General features: G+C 39.0%; 1 protein-coding gene across 4 annotated transcripts in view; it reads right to left on the reverse strand.

The window, feature by feature from the left end:
- The window catches only part of LOC145355300 (zinc finger protein AEBP2-like), a 76618-nt gene that overhangs the window by 39962 nt on the left and 17765 nt on the right, over positions 1–18891 (reverse strand). For all 4 annotated transcript variants that reach the window (XR_013888951.1, XM_080207226.1, XM_080207225.1 and 1 more), the window contains exon 2: positions 6007–6214. Coding sequence is in view for 3 of the 4 variants with exons in the window: in XM_080207226.1 (XP_080063352.1) it covers positions 6007–6214 (208 nt within the window). In the remaining variant the exon portion in view is untranslated. The remainder of the gene's footprint in view (positions 1–6006; positions 6215–18891) is intronic.

The following is an 18891-nucleotide window of genomic DNA, read 5'->3' on the forward strand; positions in this document are numbered from 1 at the left end:
GATCAGTGCTGGGGCCTCAACTATTTACCATTTATATAGATGATCTAGAGGAGGGGGCTCAGTGTAGGGTGACGTAGTTTGCTGATGACACGAAGATGAGCGGTAAAGCAAATAGCGTGGAGGGCGTGGGAAGTCTGGAGAGAGATCTGGATAGGCTGAGCGAGTGGGCGAGGACCTGGCAGATGGAGTATAATGTTAGCAAGCGTGAAGTTATCTACTTTGGCAGAAATAATAGTAGGAGGGATTATTTAAAAGGCGAAAAGCTGAAGCATGCTACGGTGCAGAGGGACCTGGGCGTCCTTGTGCAAGAGTCGCAAAAACCCAGTCTGCAGGTGCAGCAGGTGATCAAAAAGGTGAATGGAATGTTGGCCTTTATAGCGAGGGGGATAGAATATAAAAGTAGGGAGGTCTTGCTGCAACTGTACAGGGTACTGGTGAGGCCGCAGCTGGAATACTGTGTGCAGTTTTGGTCAGCGCACTCGAGGAAGGATATATTGGCCTTGGAGGGAGTGCAGAGAAGGTTCAGTAGGCTGATACCGGAGATGAGGGGGTTGGACTATGAAGAGAGTCCAGACAGACTAGGTCTGTACTCATTGGAGTTTAGAAGGATGAGGGGGGATCTTATAGAGACGTATAAGATAACAAAGGGGATGGATAGGGTAGAGGTAGAGAGATTCATCCCGCTTAGAAAGGATAACAGGACTAGAGGGCACAGCCTGGGTTGGGGGGGGGGGGGTGTCCAATTTAGAACAGAGTTGTGGAGGAACTTCTTCACTCAAAGGGTGGTGAATCTCTGGAATTCTCTGCCCATTGGAGTGGTGGAGGCTACCTCGCTAAATATATTTAAGTCACGGGTGGATAGGTTTTTGATAGACAGGGGAATTAGGGTTATGGGGAGAAAGCGGGAAAGTGGAACTGATCCACTTCAGATCAGCCATGATCTTATTGAATGGCGGGGCAGGCTCGAAGGCCTACTCCTGCTCCTATTTCTTATGTTCTTATGTGACATGAACCTAAGATCCCGGTTGAGGCCATCCTCACGTGTGCAGAACTTAGCTATCAGTCTCTGCTCAGCAACTCTGCGTTGTCAAGTGTCGTGAAGGCTGCCTTGGAGAACGCTTACCCAAAGATCAGAGGCCGAATGTCACGTATATTTGTTTTTACCAAATTGACCTGTTGGACTTTAACCTGGTGTTGAGAGACTTCTTACTATGTTTACCCCAGTCCAATGCTGGCATCTCCGCATCATAACCACTGTCTTACCACTCCATGGCAAGGGCACATTAGTACATCAGTGGCTTCCTCATTCTGAATAGACGTGATAACAGAGATCCTTTTACTGATCAGTCATATCTAAGCTTTGCAAACACAAGAAAAACATGGTTTGTCAGAAAACCCTCAATCTATGACATGTTATTGGAATTGAATGACCAGTTGGATTACAATCTGACCTTTTATCCTCCAGGCCAGAGTTTAAATTTAGGCCAGACACTGTCAGTCACAATGGTCTTATGATAAATTAAGACAGTCTCAACCCAGAGCACAAAACTGCCCATAGTTTTACAGTGGTCCAGACTGAACAAGTATCAGAGAGGCTGCAGGCATGTTTAATTTGGGAACTAAACTGGGCACTCAGGATATTGAGGAATTCCTTTTCTGGATTGGGATTAAGTATTTGTTGAGCATAATAAAATTAAGTTCACTCTGCATCACTTCCTACTTTATCCAACATGGAAGTGATTTTGTCCCCAAGCATTGACAGCAGTGAAAAATTGATACATAAGTATATAGCTTAAAAAGTCATGGATAATTGCAAATCAATTTGAAACAAAAAGCGTAATTTGATTACCTAAATACAATCAATGTTAAAACACCACCCGATCCTGACAGTTCAATACTCGACAGTAAACAATGTGCCCAATTTGACCTTGGGCTTAAAATTACATGCTTCACATTCTTTCAATTTTTAAAAAGCATCACTTTTTTGCTTGCTTTCTTTCTCCTACAAAATAGTGTGCAACTTCTTTAAACTTACACACAATGTCCAAAAGAGGCTCCTGAGTTATAAACAACATTAAAGTAAATTACTCAACCAGTCTGTAAATATGGTTTCAGTATTGCTAATAGCTTCAATTTGCTGGTTAAGTATTCTAGGAAGTCTCACAACACCAGGTTTAAGTCCAACAGGTTTATTTGGTAGTCAACACCACTAGCTTTCGAAACGCTGTTCATCAGGTGAGTGGGGAGTGAGTGACTCACCTGACAAAGGAACAGCGTTCTGAAAGCTAGTGGCATTTACTGCCAAATAAACCTGTTGGACTTTAACCTGGTGTTGAGACACTTCTGAATGTGTTTACCCCAGTCCAACGCTGGCATCTCCACATCAGTATTTTAGGCACAGAGGAAAAGGGAAAAAACAGGTCAAAACATTGAGTTTAAATTATCTGAGATTGCTTTTAATATAACAGTCACTGGTGATAGATCCTTTTCACCAATGCTTCATCTTACACTACGTAACTCCTAGTGTTCTCTCCAGATACATACGAAATAACCAAATCCAGGAGATTTAATAATTGTAAAACTAGTACTTTCAAATTAAAATAAATGAAATTTTACTACTAGTACACTTCAATGAAATTCATTAAATGAAATCAATATGACAACCTCCAACAGAAAACATCCCATTGATTGAAGTTGCAATAACTCAATATTCAACAGTAATGCGGTTTCGTTGTATATATTTTCACTTGGATTCTTAATGCAAACCGACCACATGCCAGAATGATATATTTAAAATTATAAGTCAAATCACAGATAATTACATTTCTAGCTGTAATGTTTAAAACATGCTTGACGTGGCAGCAATATTGTAATTCTGGTGAGAGAAGAGAGAAATTTAAGTCAATCAATTCCTCTGCAGCTCTCTAATCACTTACAATATTTCCAAAAACCACAAAATAAGGAAAGATTACATACATTGAGCAGCAGACGGTAGGGGGTGGCATCAAAACAAAAGTCAAATTCAGGTGCAGAATTAATGCAGAGTCCAACCATTCAACACAACGAACACAATCTCTGTTTTTAGACAGGGTAGAAAAGCCCAACTCCGAACCTTAGTATCAACATTTATTTTCATAGAATTTGCGAGCCAGCTCCTGGAAAATGGTAAAGGCTGACAAATTTGTATACTGACCTTTTCCATGTGGAAGTAGATTTGAATTCAATTTAATGTCACATATTTGTATCATTCTCATTATGTTTCAGAAAAGATTTCCACAAGTTGGTATTCTGATAGAACCTTAAGCCTGATGTTTCTCATCAATGTCCTTGCTAGTAAATGAAAGGAAAAACGTGGACTAATCCACGCAAAAACAACAAAAAATGTGAGATAGCCTTCCACTTTGGGCACAGTGGTTACCAATGCCGCTTCACAGCGCCAGAGACCCAGATTCAATTCCCAACTTGGGTCACTGTGTGGAGTTTGCACATTCTCCCCATGTCTGCATGGGTTTCCTCCAGATGCTCCAGTTTCCTCCTACATTCTGAAAGGTGTGCCGATTAGATGGACTGACTCGAACAGGTGCCGGACCGTGGTGACCAGGGGAAGTTCACGGTAACTTCATTGCAGTGTTAATGTAAGCCTTACTTGTAACTAATAAATAAACTTTAATTTTAAATGTTAAAAGTATATTGTTTCTCTTTCAAATTCATATACACCTTGCCAAATGTATAATCTGCCATGAACCTATGCAATTTGCATTTTAAAACATTTATCACTTATATCTTTTAAATTTCACTCAAAAGGAAGAGGAAACTCAAGGCTAAAAGGTTAATATGGTGGTGTAGCAGCAATTTTACATGGAAACAATCATATTTTGGGTTTTTTGTCAATTTTCAAGCTCAAAAGAGGTTTATGGGGTCACTCAAATACCTGCAGGGCACAAATCAACCACTGGCTGAAATAATTGCCAAACACATTCAATTGACCAAACGTAAACCAGGAGAATAGCTATGGTGGTGATCTGAACCAGACATTGCAGACATCATTAACCAGACCTGACTAGCAAAAGTTCAGATGTTTGTCTCTGGAGATTTAAACCCCCTCCCTTTTTCACTTTTGTCCCACTTAGTGCAGGGCTGCAACAATGAATATAAAACTATTTAGAGTAAAAATTGGGAAAAAATCCAGCATGATGAAATATAGCAAAAAGGAAAGCACTGTTAGGGTAAGGTGGTTTGACGAGAAAAGTTCCTTGCAGATTCAACAATTTTCTAAGGTTTTTATATCTTATGTATTGTCCATACCTTTTCAGAATCAATGAAGTGCAAAACATCTTTAAGACTCTCGAATTATATATCTTAAGTAATTTTTTTACATTGCACAATGTGAAACATGCGCCGGAGTATGGTAACTAGGGGATTTTCACAGTAACTTCAGTGCAGGGTTAATGCAAGCCTACTTGTGACACTAATAATAAAATGTGTCACAACTCTAATTAGGTTATCCAGGTTCCAGACTATTCATGAGCAGCATCATTAGAGATCTGCTAATGTGTAAACCTGCCGTATTTTCATAAATTTCAAGTCAAAGTAAACTACTTTAAAATTATGCTGAATGGTGGGCAGCTTAATACTTCTTGTAGTTTGAGTAACTGAACCTTCATGAAACATTGGTCTGTTATTCTACTCTGTGTGGGCAGGTACGAGAGGAGATGAGACACAAACTGGGCATGCAGCTAGACAGAAACCAGCCAAGAGTCAGAAAAACAAGAGTTATTTCAAGAAATAGATTTTGGGGACAAGACAAGAACATTACAAAGATTACAAAAAAGTTACAGCACCAGAGGATAACAGATTAGATTATGTAAGTAAAAGTGTTAGTTGCACAAATGTCAAATTCCAACATAATTCCAGTTAACTGAATATAAATGCTGCTATACACTGACAAGTGATACAGGCAGCAAACCAAACAGAACTACTGCACCATTTCATCAGGAAGTGATATTGCATGAATCAATTCTTTCATTACGATTTATTAAAACATAACCAAGAATTTAGTATTTCAACTATCTTCAACAAAACCCTTTTCTTAAAACCAGTAGCAAGTCCATCTAGTTTTAATCAAAAAGTACAGCCTCTTCTGATTTCTATCTTGTGCAAAAAAAGTCAATATGATATCCTACATTGGAATTTATGTCCAGCAATTCAGTGTTTTTAAAAAATTCAGATTCTTACTATTTGTATTTTTAAAAAATCATATCTGTGCATTAAGAAACGCAGAGTGAGAAAAAGAGTCAAGTTCTGACTTTGCACTTCACCAATTGGGAGAATGGCAATTAGAAGCAAACCAATGTGCACAAATCCTCCCATTAGCTATGGGTAGATCAACATGTACACTGATGCAGGACAACTGGAACCAAAAAGGAGAAAAATTTGGAATGGGTGGTATGAAGGAAGCAAACAGGTTACAAATACAATGTGCGAAAAACAAGTTCAATCATCCAATGTGATTAATGCTTTGATATTTTCTTAGGTACGTTACATCACACCACCCAACAGCCATCTCAGAGCAGAAGTGAAAGCTGCCAGAGCATGTTGTACACCAAGTCCACAAACACACGTGTCTTTGTTACCCCATATAAAAGAAAAATGCAATTGGAGGGAGGGAGGGAAGAAAGAGACAGAGCATATAGAAAAGGTCTGTGCCTCACTGGATTATCTACTACCCAAGCACCAAGCAAGTGTAGCAAGACTTCATGCAGCACAAATATGAAAGATTAAATCAAAAACCAACGAGCAATATACAGTCCAGTAAGTAACACATGTAATTTTAAGTTACAGTGAAACAAGAATAAAGCAATTCTACTCAAAAATCACAATTTTGGTTGGCAAGTACCAAATTTCTAACCAATGTATTCTCAAGTAAAAAATATTAAACCTCATTAATGATTATATTTTACCTTGGTACTTAGCTATCTAAAGAAATAAAGAGAAAAAAAAACAGACCCCTCCACGTTGCCCATCCACATGTATTGAACGGATGTGATCTGCCAAATCTGGACTGGAGCTGAAACTGGTATGGCACTGGTCCCAGCAGCAGTTGTAAGTGATATTCTTTCCTGATGAAGCAGTACTTCCATGACCATTTATCAGCGCAGGAGTAGAGCGTCCACTGGAGATGGTACTGTCCATATCCATTAAGGTGCTGCTGATACTTTGAAGAAAAAGCAGTATTTTTAATAGAGTGCAAGGCAACATCCACCTAGAATACATAATGAAATATTGTACGAATAAAGATATTCACCCTTCACTGGAATCTCTCGGTACTCTTACAGCAGACTTGCCAAAGTAGTCTCCAGTGGACACGGTCACAAAAAAACATTTGGAAAATGGGTTTCACGGCAAATATAGAATATAAAATTCAAAAAATAAGGGAATCGCGAAATCGCCACATTATGGGGATTATGTTTGGAGGGTATTGAGAGAACACCGCAGACTCAGCAGGACGCTGCCTGATATGTAAGTGCAAATATGAATCCCTGAAAAACTGGAGCTGTTTTTAATAGATTACTGAAGGTCAAGGGTGATTTTGACCAGAGTACTCAGAAGTTACAAAAGAATGGGACAGAATAAATCAACTGTTTCCAGGTGATTAAAGTGCCTGGAACAAGACACCATAGATATTTTAAAAAATAAGATTTAGGACAAAGAACCAGTGAATTTTCTTTTTCATACAGGTTGTAATATTGAAATTTATAATTGTAGCAAACAATGTAAAGTTTTAAGACTGGCTAAATGGTTGTGGGAAAGGCAGGGTAAGTGGGGGGCCAAGCAAAGGGATATGGGATCAGAGCTAGGAAATGGGATTAGGACTATTGAGTGCGGAAAAACAAATACCAATGCAGGCCAGTTGGAACAAAAATCTGTTGTTGTGTTCTAATTTCTGTTATGAGGAGTTTTAGAACACAATGCCAATGCTACAATGTTGTAAGTTAAAATAGTGAGATATTTAATTCCAACTAATTTAACTAGTCTGACATGTTGCAGTATCCAATTCATGCTATTAGACTTGCGACATTATTTAAATTATTTGCTGATACTTTTACCATTACTAATTGTTTAAAATACCACTGCATCTCAACACTAATATCTGAGTTTTTACTGGTAGACATAAGGTTGAAGACTTGCTTTCTGTTAGCCATTTCACTATTTTGGCTGTAATTACAGTCACTCAAACCAGATTTATAGCATGAACTGCAACTCCCATTGCTGAAAGCCTTAACCAATGTAGTTGGTAAGCAGGTAGTTAGAAGACACAAGAAATGACTAACTGGCTCAATATTACACATGAATAGATATAAAACAGGAGTTTGCTGCATACCCCACTATCCAAGGCTCTAATGAAATATATAATACATTTGCTCAAAAATGAAAACATTCTAGAAAAATGCGCAGTATCCATCTTTTGCCCAACTCTACACCATACAAGCTTTATAAAAAAGTTGAGGATGCATATGGGAAACACGAAGCATTAATGTAGGATTTGTATAGAAAACTTGATATCCTTTCAGAAGTGCTGTACTTGAGCTTCTCAGAACAGAGATAATATCTTACACTGGCTAAATATTGCAACTCACCAGCACTAATCTTTAATATTAATAAATATCAATTCCCCCTAATTTTATATTAAATAAATTAATTAAATTAATATTTACTCTATAAATATAAAGAATCACCTTTGGCCAAGAAACTAGAAAGTCACTCTTTTGGGGTATTTTATTTTCTCTCAATACTCCTTTGAACAGTTCCTTGGATGCTTAAGATTGCAAATCTCTTCGCAACAATTATTTTAGCTAGATTCAAATCCAGTCTTCTTTGCCACACTGACAATAGAAATGGCCCCAAACACTCCTTCCAAGGAAACCTCGAATTGCTTATACTTTAAATTTAATACACCATATTTGGTGTACACAATTCAGTTCTCCTGTAATGAGGACACCATACGTACTCTAGGTGATCATTTTAAAGAACTCCTCCATTCTGTCAGCATGATCCTGAACTTCCTGTCATCGCTTGCAATTTTAAATTTCTGTCCCACTCTCACTGTCTCCTATCCAATGAATCTCAAGAGTAGTAATTTCTCTTTTGATTTGACACTTCATCTTCCAAACTCAGTTTAACAATTTCAGATCATAATTACTGCTCCCAGTTTTCAAGACAGCAGGTGTTACAGTGAGTTGTGTTGCCATTTACACCTTCAGACAGATCTTTTATTTCCTGTCCCATGATCATCTTCATTTACCTAGAACCATCACCTCTTCCGCCTTTCAACTGCTTCTGCCTTCCAGCCCACAGACTTTCCCTCCAAGTCTCTCCCCACCACCTCTACTTGAGTAAAAACGTTACTATCTCAAAACGTCAACTGTTTCCCAACAGATGCTGCTGGGTATTTCCGACATTCTTTTATATCATTAAAGGTCTAGCATGTTTTTTTCAATTAGTCTGCACGTGGCTCATCTGGTACGTCCTCAACCACATCTCTGCATTATGAAGTAGCCATGACAAAAAAACTTGGTGGCACAATACTTGTGTGCTTAAATCTAGTTGCCCACAGATATCATTCTCTTTCACAAGTAATCTTAGCACAGCACACAAATAACCAGAGACATCAGAATATCCACTGACCAGTCAACAATTCTGTTATCTCATTCTTGCGTCAATACGTTTGACACATTTCTGGCAGCTATATGGCTTGAAGCATTTTCTATCTGGTCACAGATTTGGTCACTGACTCCAAATCCTTCAGTCAGCCACAGAACAACAGCTACTTTTACTGCGGCATACGTAGAAGCAAAAGCTACAGTTTCTAAACTCTTTCACTGATTTCATCTACCATCGGCACATCAAATCAGGATTGCTGCATCGCTCCACAGATAGACCAGAGCTGAGCATTAATGTTGAACTTCAGTGTATTAAATGAATTTAACATATGGCTTATTTTTCAAACATATGCTCAATTTGTTAGAATGGTAACCTTACATAAGTTATTGTTCTGTTTCCGACATATCCTGAAAAGGGAATAATCGCACCAAGTTGGCTGAAAACTTGCATACATCATTTTGTCCAATTTACTCAAGTAGAAAAAAATCAAAATTGTACTCAGGGCGACATCAACGGGCTAGTAGTGCACACAAGTCATCTTATTTTATTTAAATAGAGATCAAACCTTGCCTTAGAAAATGCTATATTTAACTGGGCATGGATGAGTTCAGAATCACAGTTGGCATACACTTCAGAATAACAAAAAAATTACTTTCATAAGTACAGATCTGAAAGCATGAAAATTGACTCAATTCCTCTTCTCATTTCTGCAACTAGTTACATTATCAGTTAACTGAATGAGCACTTATTCCTCCGTATTTTAGATTGTAAATTATAATTGACTGAAATGTACTATTATATAAAGATCAGGCTCTCAAGTTTCAATCAGGCTTACTTATATTTAAGATACAGAAAACAAGATTTCTTAAAAAAGCTTACTTTGATAACGTGCACATTTCTAATGGTTTTAGAATTTCTGACTTCAAAAGTACTTTTTCTTTCCTTGAAAATTTAATCCAGAACAACACTACAACTACAATCCTGCCTAAGCAAGAACAAAGTCAGTGATACAGACACCCACAAGTTTGACTAGGATATTTCTGCCTACCATTTCCTGGGTTAACTATTCAGTTAAACTGTATGAAGTCGCCGACCCCAATTCAAGAGTCAAAGTCAATTTTGGAGGGACCCGAGAAGCAGGGGAATTGCCCAAAGTTCAAATTTCCCAAGCAATTTCCACAGAGTCAATGCATCAGGATTTCTGCAGGGTCCAGATGTACACCTTGGTTTGCAACCACAGTTTCTGCCAATCTGGAGACAGAAAGATCTGGGACAGTGCAGATAAAAATCAATCCAGACTCTGTACAGCATAAAGTATAGGTCTGCATATTTAATTGCCTCAAAATAGTTCAAATGAAAATGTTAATGTTGCCAGGAGGTGTAACTCCTGTCTTCAACTGCTGCAGTAGTGCAGTTTAAAAATATGTTGGATTGCACGATGACTAGATTGGCAATGCTTGCAGTATAGGTCAAGAGGAGTGTGAATCAGTTAGATAATCTTCAACTACACACTAAATTTATAAGAAACCAGACACCAGGGAACAAGTTGCAAGTTAATCTGCAAGGATTCCTGTAGGAGGGAATTACAACATAGTAGAAATAACATCATGGTTGAAAGAGGGGTAGTAATCAATGTATTATTAATACAACATCTATACTGCACTGAATTATCAATGCAAATAATCAGGAGTAAATGTGTGAACCACCTGTGATATTTACAATAAATAGTAGACAACAGAATCAGAAGTAGAAGATCCTCCCTAACCATATTAAAAAAATGAATGAGTAGGCCATTCAGCCCCTCAACCCTCCTCCGCCATTCAATAAAACCATGATTGGGACCTCAATTCCATACTCCCCTAACCTTGATAATCTTTGACTCTGTAGGCAGAATTGAGGGGGGGATGCAAGGAGGCTTCAAGGTGATTTAGACAAGTTAAGCAAATGGGTAAACACATGGCAGATGCAGTACAACGTGGCTTGAGGCATCACTTTGGTGCAAAAATAGAAAGAAGAGTATTATTTCTATGATGATATATTCAGAAGTGTAGATGTACAAAGAAATCTGGGTATCCTTGCACACCAGTCATTGAAAGTGGAGAGGCAGGTACAGCAAGCAATTAGAAAGACAAATTATATGCTGGTCTTCATTCCAAGAGGATTTGAGTTCAGGAATAGAAATGCCTTACTGCAGTTACACAGGCCCTTGGTGAGACCACACCTAGTGTATTGCAAGCAGCTTTAGTCTCCCTACCTAAGTTATACTTCTCATACAGGGAGTACAGTGGAGGTTCACTAGGCTGATACCGAGGTTGGTGGGACCAGCCTATGAGGAGGGATGGGCTCAGATCATAGAACGTAGAACACAGAACATTACAGCACAGTACAGGCCCTTTGGCCCTCAACGTTACGCCGACCTGAGAAACGAATCTAAAGCCCATCTAACCTACACTATTCCAACATCATCCATATGCTTATCCAATGACCCTTTAAATGCCCTTAACGTTGACGAGTCCACTACTATTGCAGGAAGGGAATTCCATGCCCTTACTACTCTGAGTAAAGAACCTACCTCTTACATCTGTCCTATATCTATCACTCAATTTAAAGCTATGCCCCCTCGTACTAGCCATCACTATCCAAGGAAAAAGGCTCTCACTGTCCACCCTATCTAATCCTCTGATAATCTTGTATGCCCCTATTAACCTCCATCACCTCTTAACCACCTTCTAACGAAAACAGCCTTAAGTCACTCAGCCTTTGCGCCCAAGACCTTCCCACCATACCAGACAACATCCTGGTAAATCTCCTCTGTACCCTTTCCAATGTTTCCACATCCTTCCTATAATGTGGCAACCAGAACTGTATGCAATACCCCAAGTGCAGCCGCACCAGAGTTTTATACAGCTGCAACATGACATCACGGCTCCAAAACTCAATCCCTTTATCAGAGAAAGCTAACACACTGTACGCCTTCTTAACAACCCTATCAACCTGGGTGCCAACTTTCAAGGATCTATGCACATGGATACCAAGATCTCTCTGCTCATCTACGTTACCAAGCATCTTACCATTAGCCCAGCTTATCTATGTCCCTGTGTAACCTGCAACATCCTTCCACACTGTCCACAACTCGACTTTAGTGTCATCCGCAAATTTACTAACCCATCCTTCTATGCCCTCATCCAGGTCATTTTTAAAAATATCAAATAGAAGTGGCCCCAAAACAGATCCTTGCGATATACCACTAGTAACTGAACTCCAAAAGGAACATTTCCCAACCACCACCTTCTGTCTTCTTTCAGCTAGCCAATTTCTGATCCAACCCGCAAAATCACCCTCGATCCCATGCCTCCGTACTTTCTGCAATAGCCTACCGTGGGGAACCTTATCAAATGCTTTACTGAAATCCACATACACCACACCAACTGCTTTACCCTCATCCACCTCTTTGGTCACCTTCTCAAAGGCCTCAATAAGGACTGAGGCACGACCTACCCTTCACAAAACCATATTGACTATCCCTAATCAAATTGCTCCTTTCTGGATAATTATAAATCCTCTCTCTTATAATCCCTTCCAAAACTTTGCCCACAGCAGAAGGCAGGCTCACTGGTCTATAATTATTAGGGTTGTCTCTACTCCCCTTCTTGAACAAGGGGAAAACATTTGCTGTCCTCCAGTCTTCTGGCACTATTCCTGTAAACAATGACGACAAAGATCAAAGCCAAAGGTTGTGCAATCTCCTCCCTAGCTTCCCAAAGAGTCCTCGGATAAATCCCATCCGGTCCAGGGGACTTACCTCTTTTCACAGGTTCCGGAATTGCTAACACCTCCTCATGAACCTCAATTCCGTCTAGTCTAAGCCTGTATCTCAGTATTCTCTTCGACAACACTGTCTTTTTCCTGTGTGAATACTGACGAAAATATTCATTTAGTGCCTCTCCTAATCTTCGAACTCCACACACAACTTTCCACTACTGGCCCTAGTCGTTCTTTTATTCCTGACATACCTATAGAAAGCTTTAGGGTTTTCCTTGATCCTACCTGCCAAAGACTTCTCATGTCCCCTCCTGGCTCTTCTTAGCTCTCTCTTTAGGTCCTTCCTGGTTAACTTGTAACACTCAAGCGCCTCATGTTGAAAAGGGACACCCACTGCTTGCTGAAGTCTGGGAGTGAGGCAATTAAGTCAGGTGAGCCTGATCTATTTGAGAAAACCAGATATGATCTGAGAAGGTCAAAGATGCCAAAAGACAGTACTGGACCACAGAGTCCTAGATCAGCAACACAGGACCCACTGACTATGACAAGGTCTGCAGGACATAAGCTACAAGATGAAAATACTTAAAAATCACCGGCAGCAATGCACCCCTCCCTGGTGAGCTCATGCAATCTATTCCCATTTTGAACATGACGTAAGAAAGAGCACGCCCTCCACTCTGGAATGAACCTGTATCCGAGGTCACTACTGCAGATGTCAGAGCAGCCTTCTCAAGGGTCAACCCTTGGAAAGCATCTGGCCCAGATGGGGTATCTGGACGAGCACTGTGCACGGGCAAGCTGGCAGAGGTAGGTTCCATCGTCCCATAACAAAGAGAAGCCAAGCAGCATGACTTCATGGCTCTGACATCAATCATTATGAAGTGTTTCAAAAGGCTAGTTATGGCGCAAATCAATTCTGGCCTCCCAGCTTGGCTGGATCCTCTACAGTTTGTCTACCACTGCAACAGGTCCACAGCAAACCCCATCTCACTGACCATGCACTCAACCCTGGAACACCTAGATAACAAAGACACTTACATCAGACTCCAATTTATCAACTACAACTCAGCCTTCAATACCATTCTGAAAAAACATCTCCAAACTCCGGGGCCTGGGCACAGCTCCTCTCTCTGCAACTGGATCCTGAACTTCCTTACCCACAGACAGCAAGCAGTAAGGCACCTCCATGATCAGCCTCAATACCAGCGCTCCACAAGGCTGTGCCCTCAGCCACTTACTACACTCATTATACACCTATGACTGTGTGGCCAAATTCCCCACCAATTCAATTCTCAAGTTTGCTGATGACACCACCTTAGTGGGTTGGATCTCAAACAATGATCAGACAGAGTACCAGAAAGAAGTATGAGAATCTGGTGAACTGGTGCGAAAATAATCTCTCCCTCAATGTCAATTAAACAAAGGAGATAATCATCGACTTGAGGAAGCGTAGCGGAGGAGATGTCTGTATATATCAATGAGGACGAAGTAGAAATAGTTGAGAGCTTCAAATTTTTAGGTGTCCAGATCAACAACTTGTTCTGTACCCCCATGCCAACGCTATTAAGAAAAACCATCAATCCCTCTACCTTCTCAGAAGATGAAGGGAATTCAGCATGTTCACTACGACTCTCATCAACTTCTCACAACTTGCTTTCCTATCTTTGTATCAGCAGCAAATGTGGTTACAATACAGTTGGTCCCTTCATCCAAGTCATTAATAAAGATTGCAAATAATTGAGGTCCTGCATTGATCCCTGTGGCATTCCATAGTTAGTTTGCTGATCTGAAAATTCATCCCAACTTCCTGTTTCTTATTAGCTAGCCAATCCTTTATGCTAACATAACAATCTCAAAATGCTGAACTCATCTTTTATATGGCACCTTATCAATTTTTTTTAAAAAAGGGGTATACTGACAGTTTGCAAATAGCAAAATTTGTCATTTGGCTGTTAGGAGGAAGAAAGCTGTAGGGTGCAAAAAGATATCAAGGACCTGGTCAGGTGAGTAGAAAAGTAACAAATTGAATTCAATCCAGAAGTTTGAGGCAATGGATGAATTCTAGAGTGTAAAGGGATATTTAACTGCATGTCTGCAGGTCCCTTCAGGTATCAGGACAAGTAGTTAAGGTGATCAAGGTTGCATATGGAAAATGCTATTAATTAGGGATGGGTGGCATGATGGCACAGTGGTTAACACTGCTGCTTCACAACTACAGGCACCCAGGTTCAACTCCAGCCTTGAATTACTGTGTGGCATCATAAAAAATATATCCGGGCATCATTTGGACTGGCTAGCATCTTTCAAAACATTATGTAAATATTTATAGCAACAATCTTGAAAGTCTCACCAGCATTTTAAACATCAAAATCACTTTAAATCAGGGCCTAATTGAACACTACGCAGCAGTTACTGGTTTCATACCGGAAACAAATTTATAAATGCATCATTACATTTATTTTCTAAAGGGATTGTTCAAAGGACTTTTATAAAAACATTTTGCAATAAAGTGATAAACTCTATATATTCTTTAGATCCGGGATATCGTACATGCTGACCACTAACTACAGTGGTGTCGTTAATTAATGCGGCACGTAGTACCAAAAGCCTTTCACTGGGCATTTGATAATTGTTGAGAAATTAGGGATGGTAGGGGGTTGCAGTCCTCAGATTATTTGCAGAGGATCCTCCAAAAGATTAACCATTGATGTGAAGTTTACTTACTGCTTCCTTTGCTCCACATTGCACAACAGTTTCTCAAAATTGAAGTTGAAGTGTTAAGTAGTTTCACATATCACACTGCCACTGATCCTACATTTCATGGACTTCTGCACCATGCATTGTTAAACGTCACGTATTCGAGGTGGAATAAATGCAAGTCAAGAGATAGTATGGATGCAGTGAATAATTAATCTACTCAGCAAAGTGGGTTTAATACTGGGTCCATAATCAAATGACAAATTTCAGTTTTGCAATCTTAATTTGAGAAATGGACGAGAGTAGAGACTGTAGCCCCAATGTTATTTGAGAGAAAGAGTTAAACCAGCATTGGTTCCTTATTAAAAGTTACACTCTCAGGAAATCATTTGATCATGACTTTTAGTGCCTTTTCTTCGGACTACCATGATTAACTGATCATTCTGATCCAGAAATTATTTTCTTTACTGTTTTTACTCTGGCCTAGATCCAAGCTTGTCTGAGCTATTGAAATAAAGAACACAATTCTGAATTTATTTAACATGATCTGCTACTTAATACAACATGTCTTGTTTAGATTTTCCACTCGACAGTGGAGAAGCACTTTTTTCATTTGACATTCCTATTTTTTAATTTGTATTTCAACAATGCTCCAGCCATGAAATAAAGTTCCCAACTACACATCATATACAGTTCTGATGTAAAACAAGGTCCCTGGACAATTTCAAAGTGCAAACAATAGGAGCCAAAAACCAGAAAAAATAAAGGGATCACTTGGAATTTCTTCAAGAATCTATTAAGCCTCCTCCCACTTACAGTTTCTCCCAAATGAACTTTCCCTCCATTACTGGAGTTGATAGCATAGTTCAGAGGCATTTGTCCCAAAGTTATAAACACTACTTTCTAGGTAAGTACAAAAGAACAACGTGTATTGAAGTAACGTCCATTTTTTCCTCCTCACCTGAAGACGAGAAATATTCTGATCTCTAGAAGGTAAAATATAAATCATGATATTCTAAGTCCATTTTCAATAAGAACTATTATATCGTAAGACCTGGGCAGACTATTTATCCAATCCAAATAGCTTGGTCGATTCAAAACTATTCAGTTTTTTCAGGACTACACACTTACCTCTACATTTAATCATAAGCTGCCAAATAAATCTTTGGACTGCAGAATTTGACTCCTGTCCATCTGCTTTCAATTGGATTCTTTAAGTCTACTCTGCGCTGAATGCTAATCAAAAAAGTTGTAACAAGACCTTCATAATATTGAATGTAACACAGCTCTACAATTCTCAATGCACCTGCGATATAGCAGCTGTGTTCTTCAATTTTAAAATTCTATTCAAATGCTTCACATACACTGTTAAAACTATTGTAAAGAGCAGAATAGAGCTATAAATAGTCTCGACACATATATTCAGCACATTCATTGAGACTTTTCTCCAAATACCTTGCGGTAAAACAGATACAAGTACGTAAGAACACTAACAAACCACACCACTTAGAAGATCTTTGTTTGAATCAAAACACCACCAACAAAAGCAGCAACAAGCAAGTGCTCTGTTATCCATCAGTATTAATGGCTACTTCATAAAAGCATAACGGCACAAAAAGTCATTAATCTCAATACTCCGCCATGGGCTAGTAGCTAGAGTTTCTACTTAATCTCACATAACTTCCCACTGTATTGATTGCAGAGTTAGTATTGATAAATGAGGCAAGGAAGCTTTATGAAATACAGGGCGGCTTAGATAATTTGGAGTCTGGTAGATCAGGGAATGCCAATGATTCTGCTTTTCAGCTTTATTTAGGCAGTACAGTCAACAGTTGGAAACACAAATGATCTGTACTCTCAGAAAGACTGTGCAAGAGCTTAAAAGCATCTCTCAGCTCTGGAACTCAAGTCAGCAAGCTACAAAAACAGAAATGGGAACAAATTAAGTGTTTGGGATCCAGCACAGCATGTAAAAGTAAGTCATGCCAAGAGTCATGTCTGGTGTGCTTGACAGGGAACAATGGCAGCTCATAGTTTTGTGTTCGAGAACAAAGTTGGTGGTGACCACATAACCACGACAGTGGGCAAAGACTAATGAACAGCTCTCCATAATTGCTTTACTGTGCTTTTTTGTTGGTGATAAAAAACATAACAGGATACCAGATGGACAGCTCACAACTATGTAGCCTATTGGACCAAAAACAGAATGACAGAGGAGTTTCAATTGATGTCTCAAATTAAATATCACAAGTGAAGTGGTTTTACAAGCAACTTATCTCAACAGCTGCCACAATCAATTCAATAATAAAGAGGATGCTACAGTTGAAACATCCAACATTTTAAACAGTTTCAAACCACTTTAATGTGGGCAAGAAGAACTCATGAAATTTGAAAAATGTGTTTGGCACTGGAAAAGTGATAAATGGTCTTGATTTCTTCAATTGGAAAGGCTTCTGACAATCTTGCAGATGTGGGATAAATATTTTGCCAACTGAGCAAAATTAACAAAATTGCGCATCACTAACTCAAACAGTAGTTGTTTCTGAACTATATCTGTTCAATAATACACGTTGAAAAAAAGTGAAAATCAGTACAAATGAAATTGCTGAATTGGTGTATAGATCAGTCAGACAGCAAGGTAAGCTTGATTGGATAGTCTACTTCTTCACCTCGTAGCATTAAAAATAATCAAAACAATTTTTAAAAGTTAAAACTTGCCCACTTGACTGTTTCTGCAGGGTGATGACAAAGCAGGGCATTTTTACATCCTCTAGAGAAAAAAAACTAACACTGCCTGGTTGCTTCAGCATCATTCTTGCTGCAAGTCAAACAAAGCAGGACTTAACAGGCTGGCAAGAAAGCAAATTCTTGTGTGTTGTGGGCTCCTGTTGTTGCAAATTCTGGCTCTTTTTAACATATGGCTTGCAGCATCTTTTTTCAGTTTCTGACTGTATTAAAATGTCATGGCAAGAATGCCTGCCTGGCATTTTTGACTGGTGAAAAAAAATTTTGGAAGCCGGTTATTGGGGCCACTGTTTTATGGCCACGAAATGAATCCACTCAGCAGGGTTAGGAAGCCCTTGCACGTCAGTAACTTAACCTCTGACTCCTTTGAAAATGTCATTAACATCTACATGCATACACAGTAAATAAAAGCAAATAGTGCAAGACAGCGCAGACATTCAGAGCCTTGTGGACTGGAAAATTTATTTTAAACTTTAGTCTGGTTCCCAACAAACTTAATGGTTCATTTGTTGCACTTAAAGCAATGATGAGGTTCTATAATAAAACTGACTCAAAATTATTCAAACTTTCAGTACCTCTGTCTTAAGATGTTTTCCACCAAGTATACAGTCACCAACTAATAAAAGCACTGAAGCAGAACAAATGTGATTTGGTTCTCCCCATTCATTGATACTTGAATCTGTAAGCAAAATAGTTATGCATCACAAATCAAGAAGCAAATTTGATCAATGGTGTAAAGTGAACTACTGGAATTTTATGATGCCAGCTGAAAGGTATCTAAAACTTGACGTGCAGATTCGGCCCTTGGCCGAGGATATAGAATCTACAGATGGCTAAACTATTTCATTTCTCAAATTGTTCTGTATGAATTGTACATTTATATTAAATATAAAACGTCAAAGTCACAACACTGCTTAACTGAGGTAGAAGTTAACAAATCAAACCATTTTCTATTTCCTTATTCTTCTTAGTGTAGTACTTTCATAAGTGACACTATTAAAGGCCACTGGATTTGGTTTGCACTTT

This window comes from Carcharhinus amblyrhynchos, chromosome 19, assembly GCF_965287045.1.
Source record: "Carcharhinus amblyrhynchos chromosome 19, sCarAmb.v2.hapA, whole genome shotgun sequence".
NCBI lineage: Eukaryota > Metazoa > Chordata > Chondrichthyes > Carcharhiniformes > Carcharhinidae > Carcharhinus > Carcharhinus amblyrhynchos.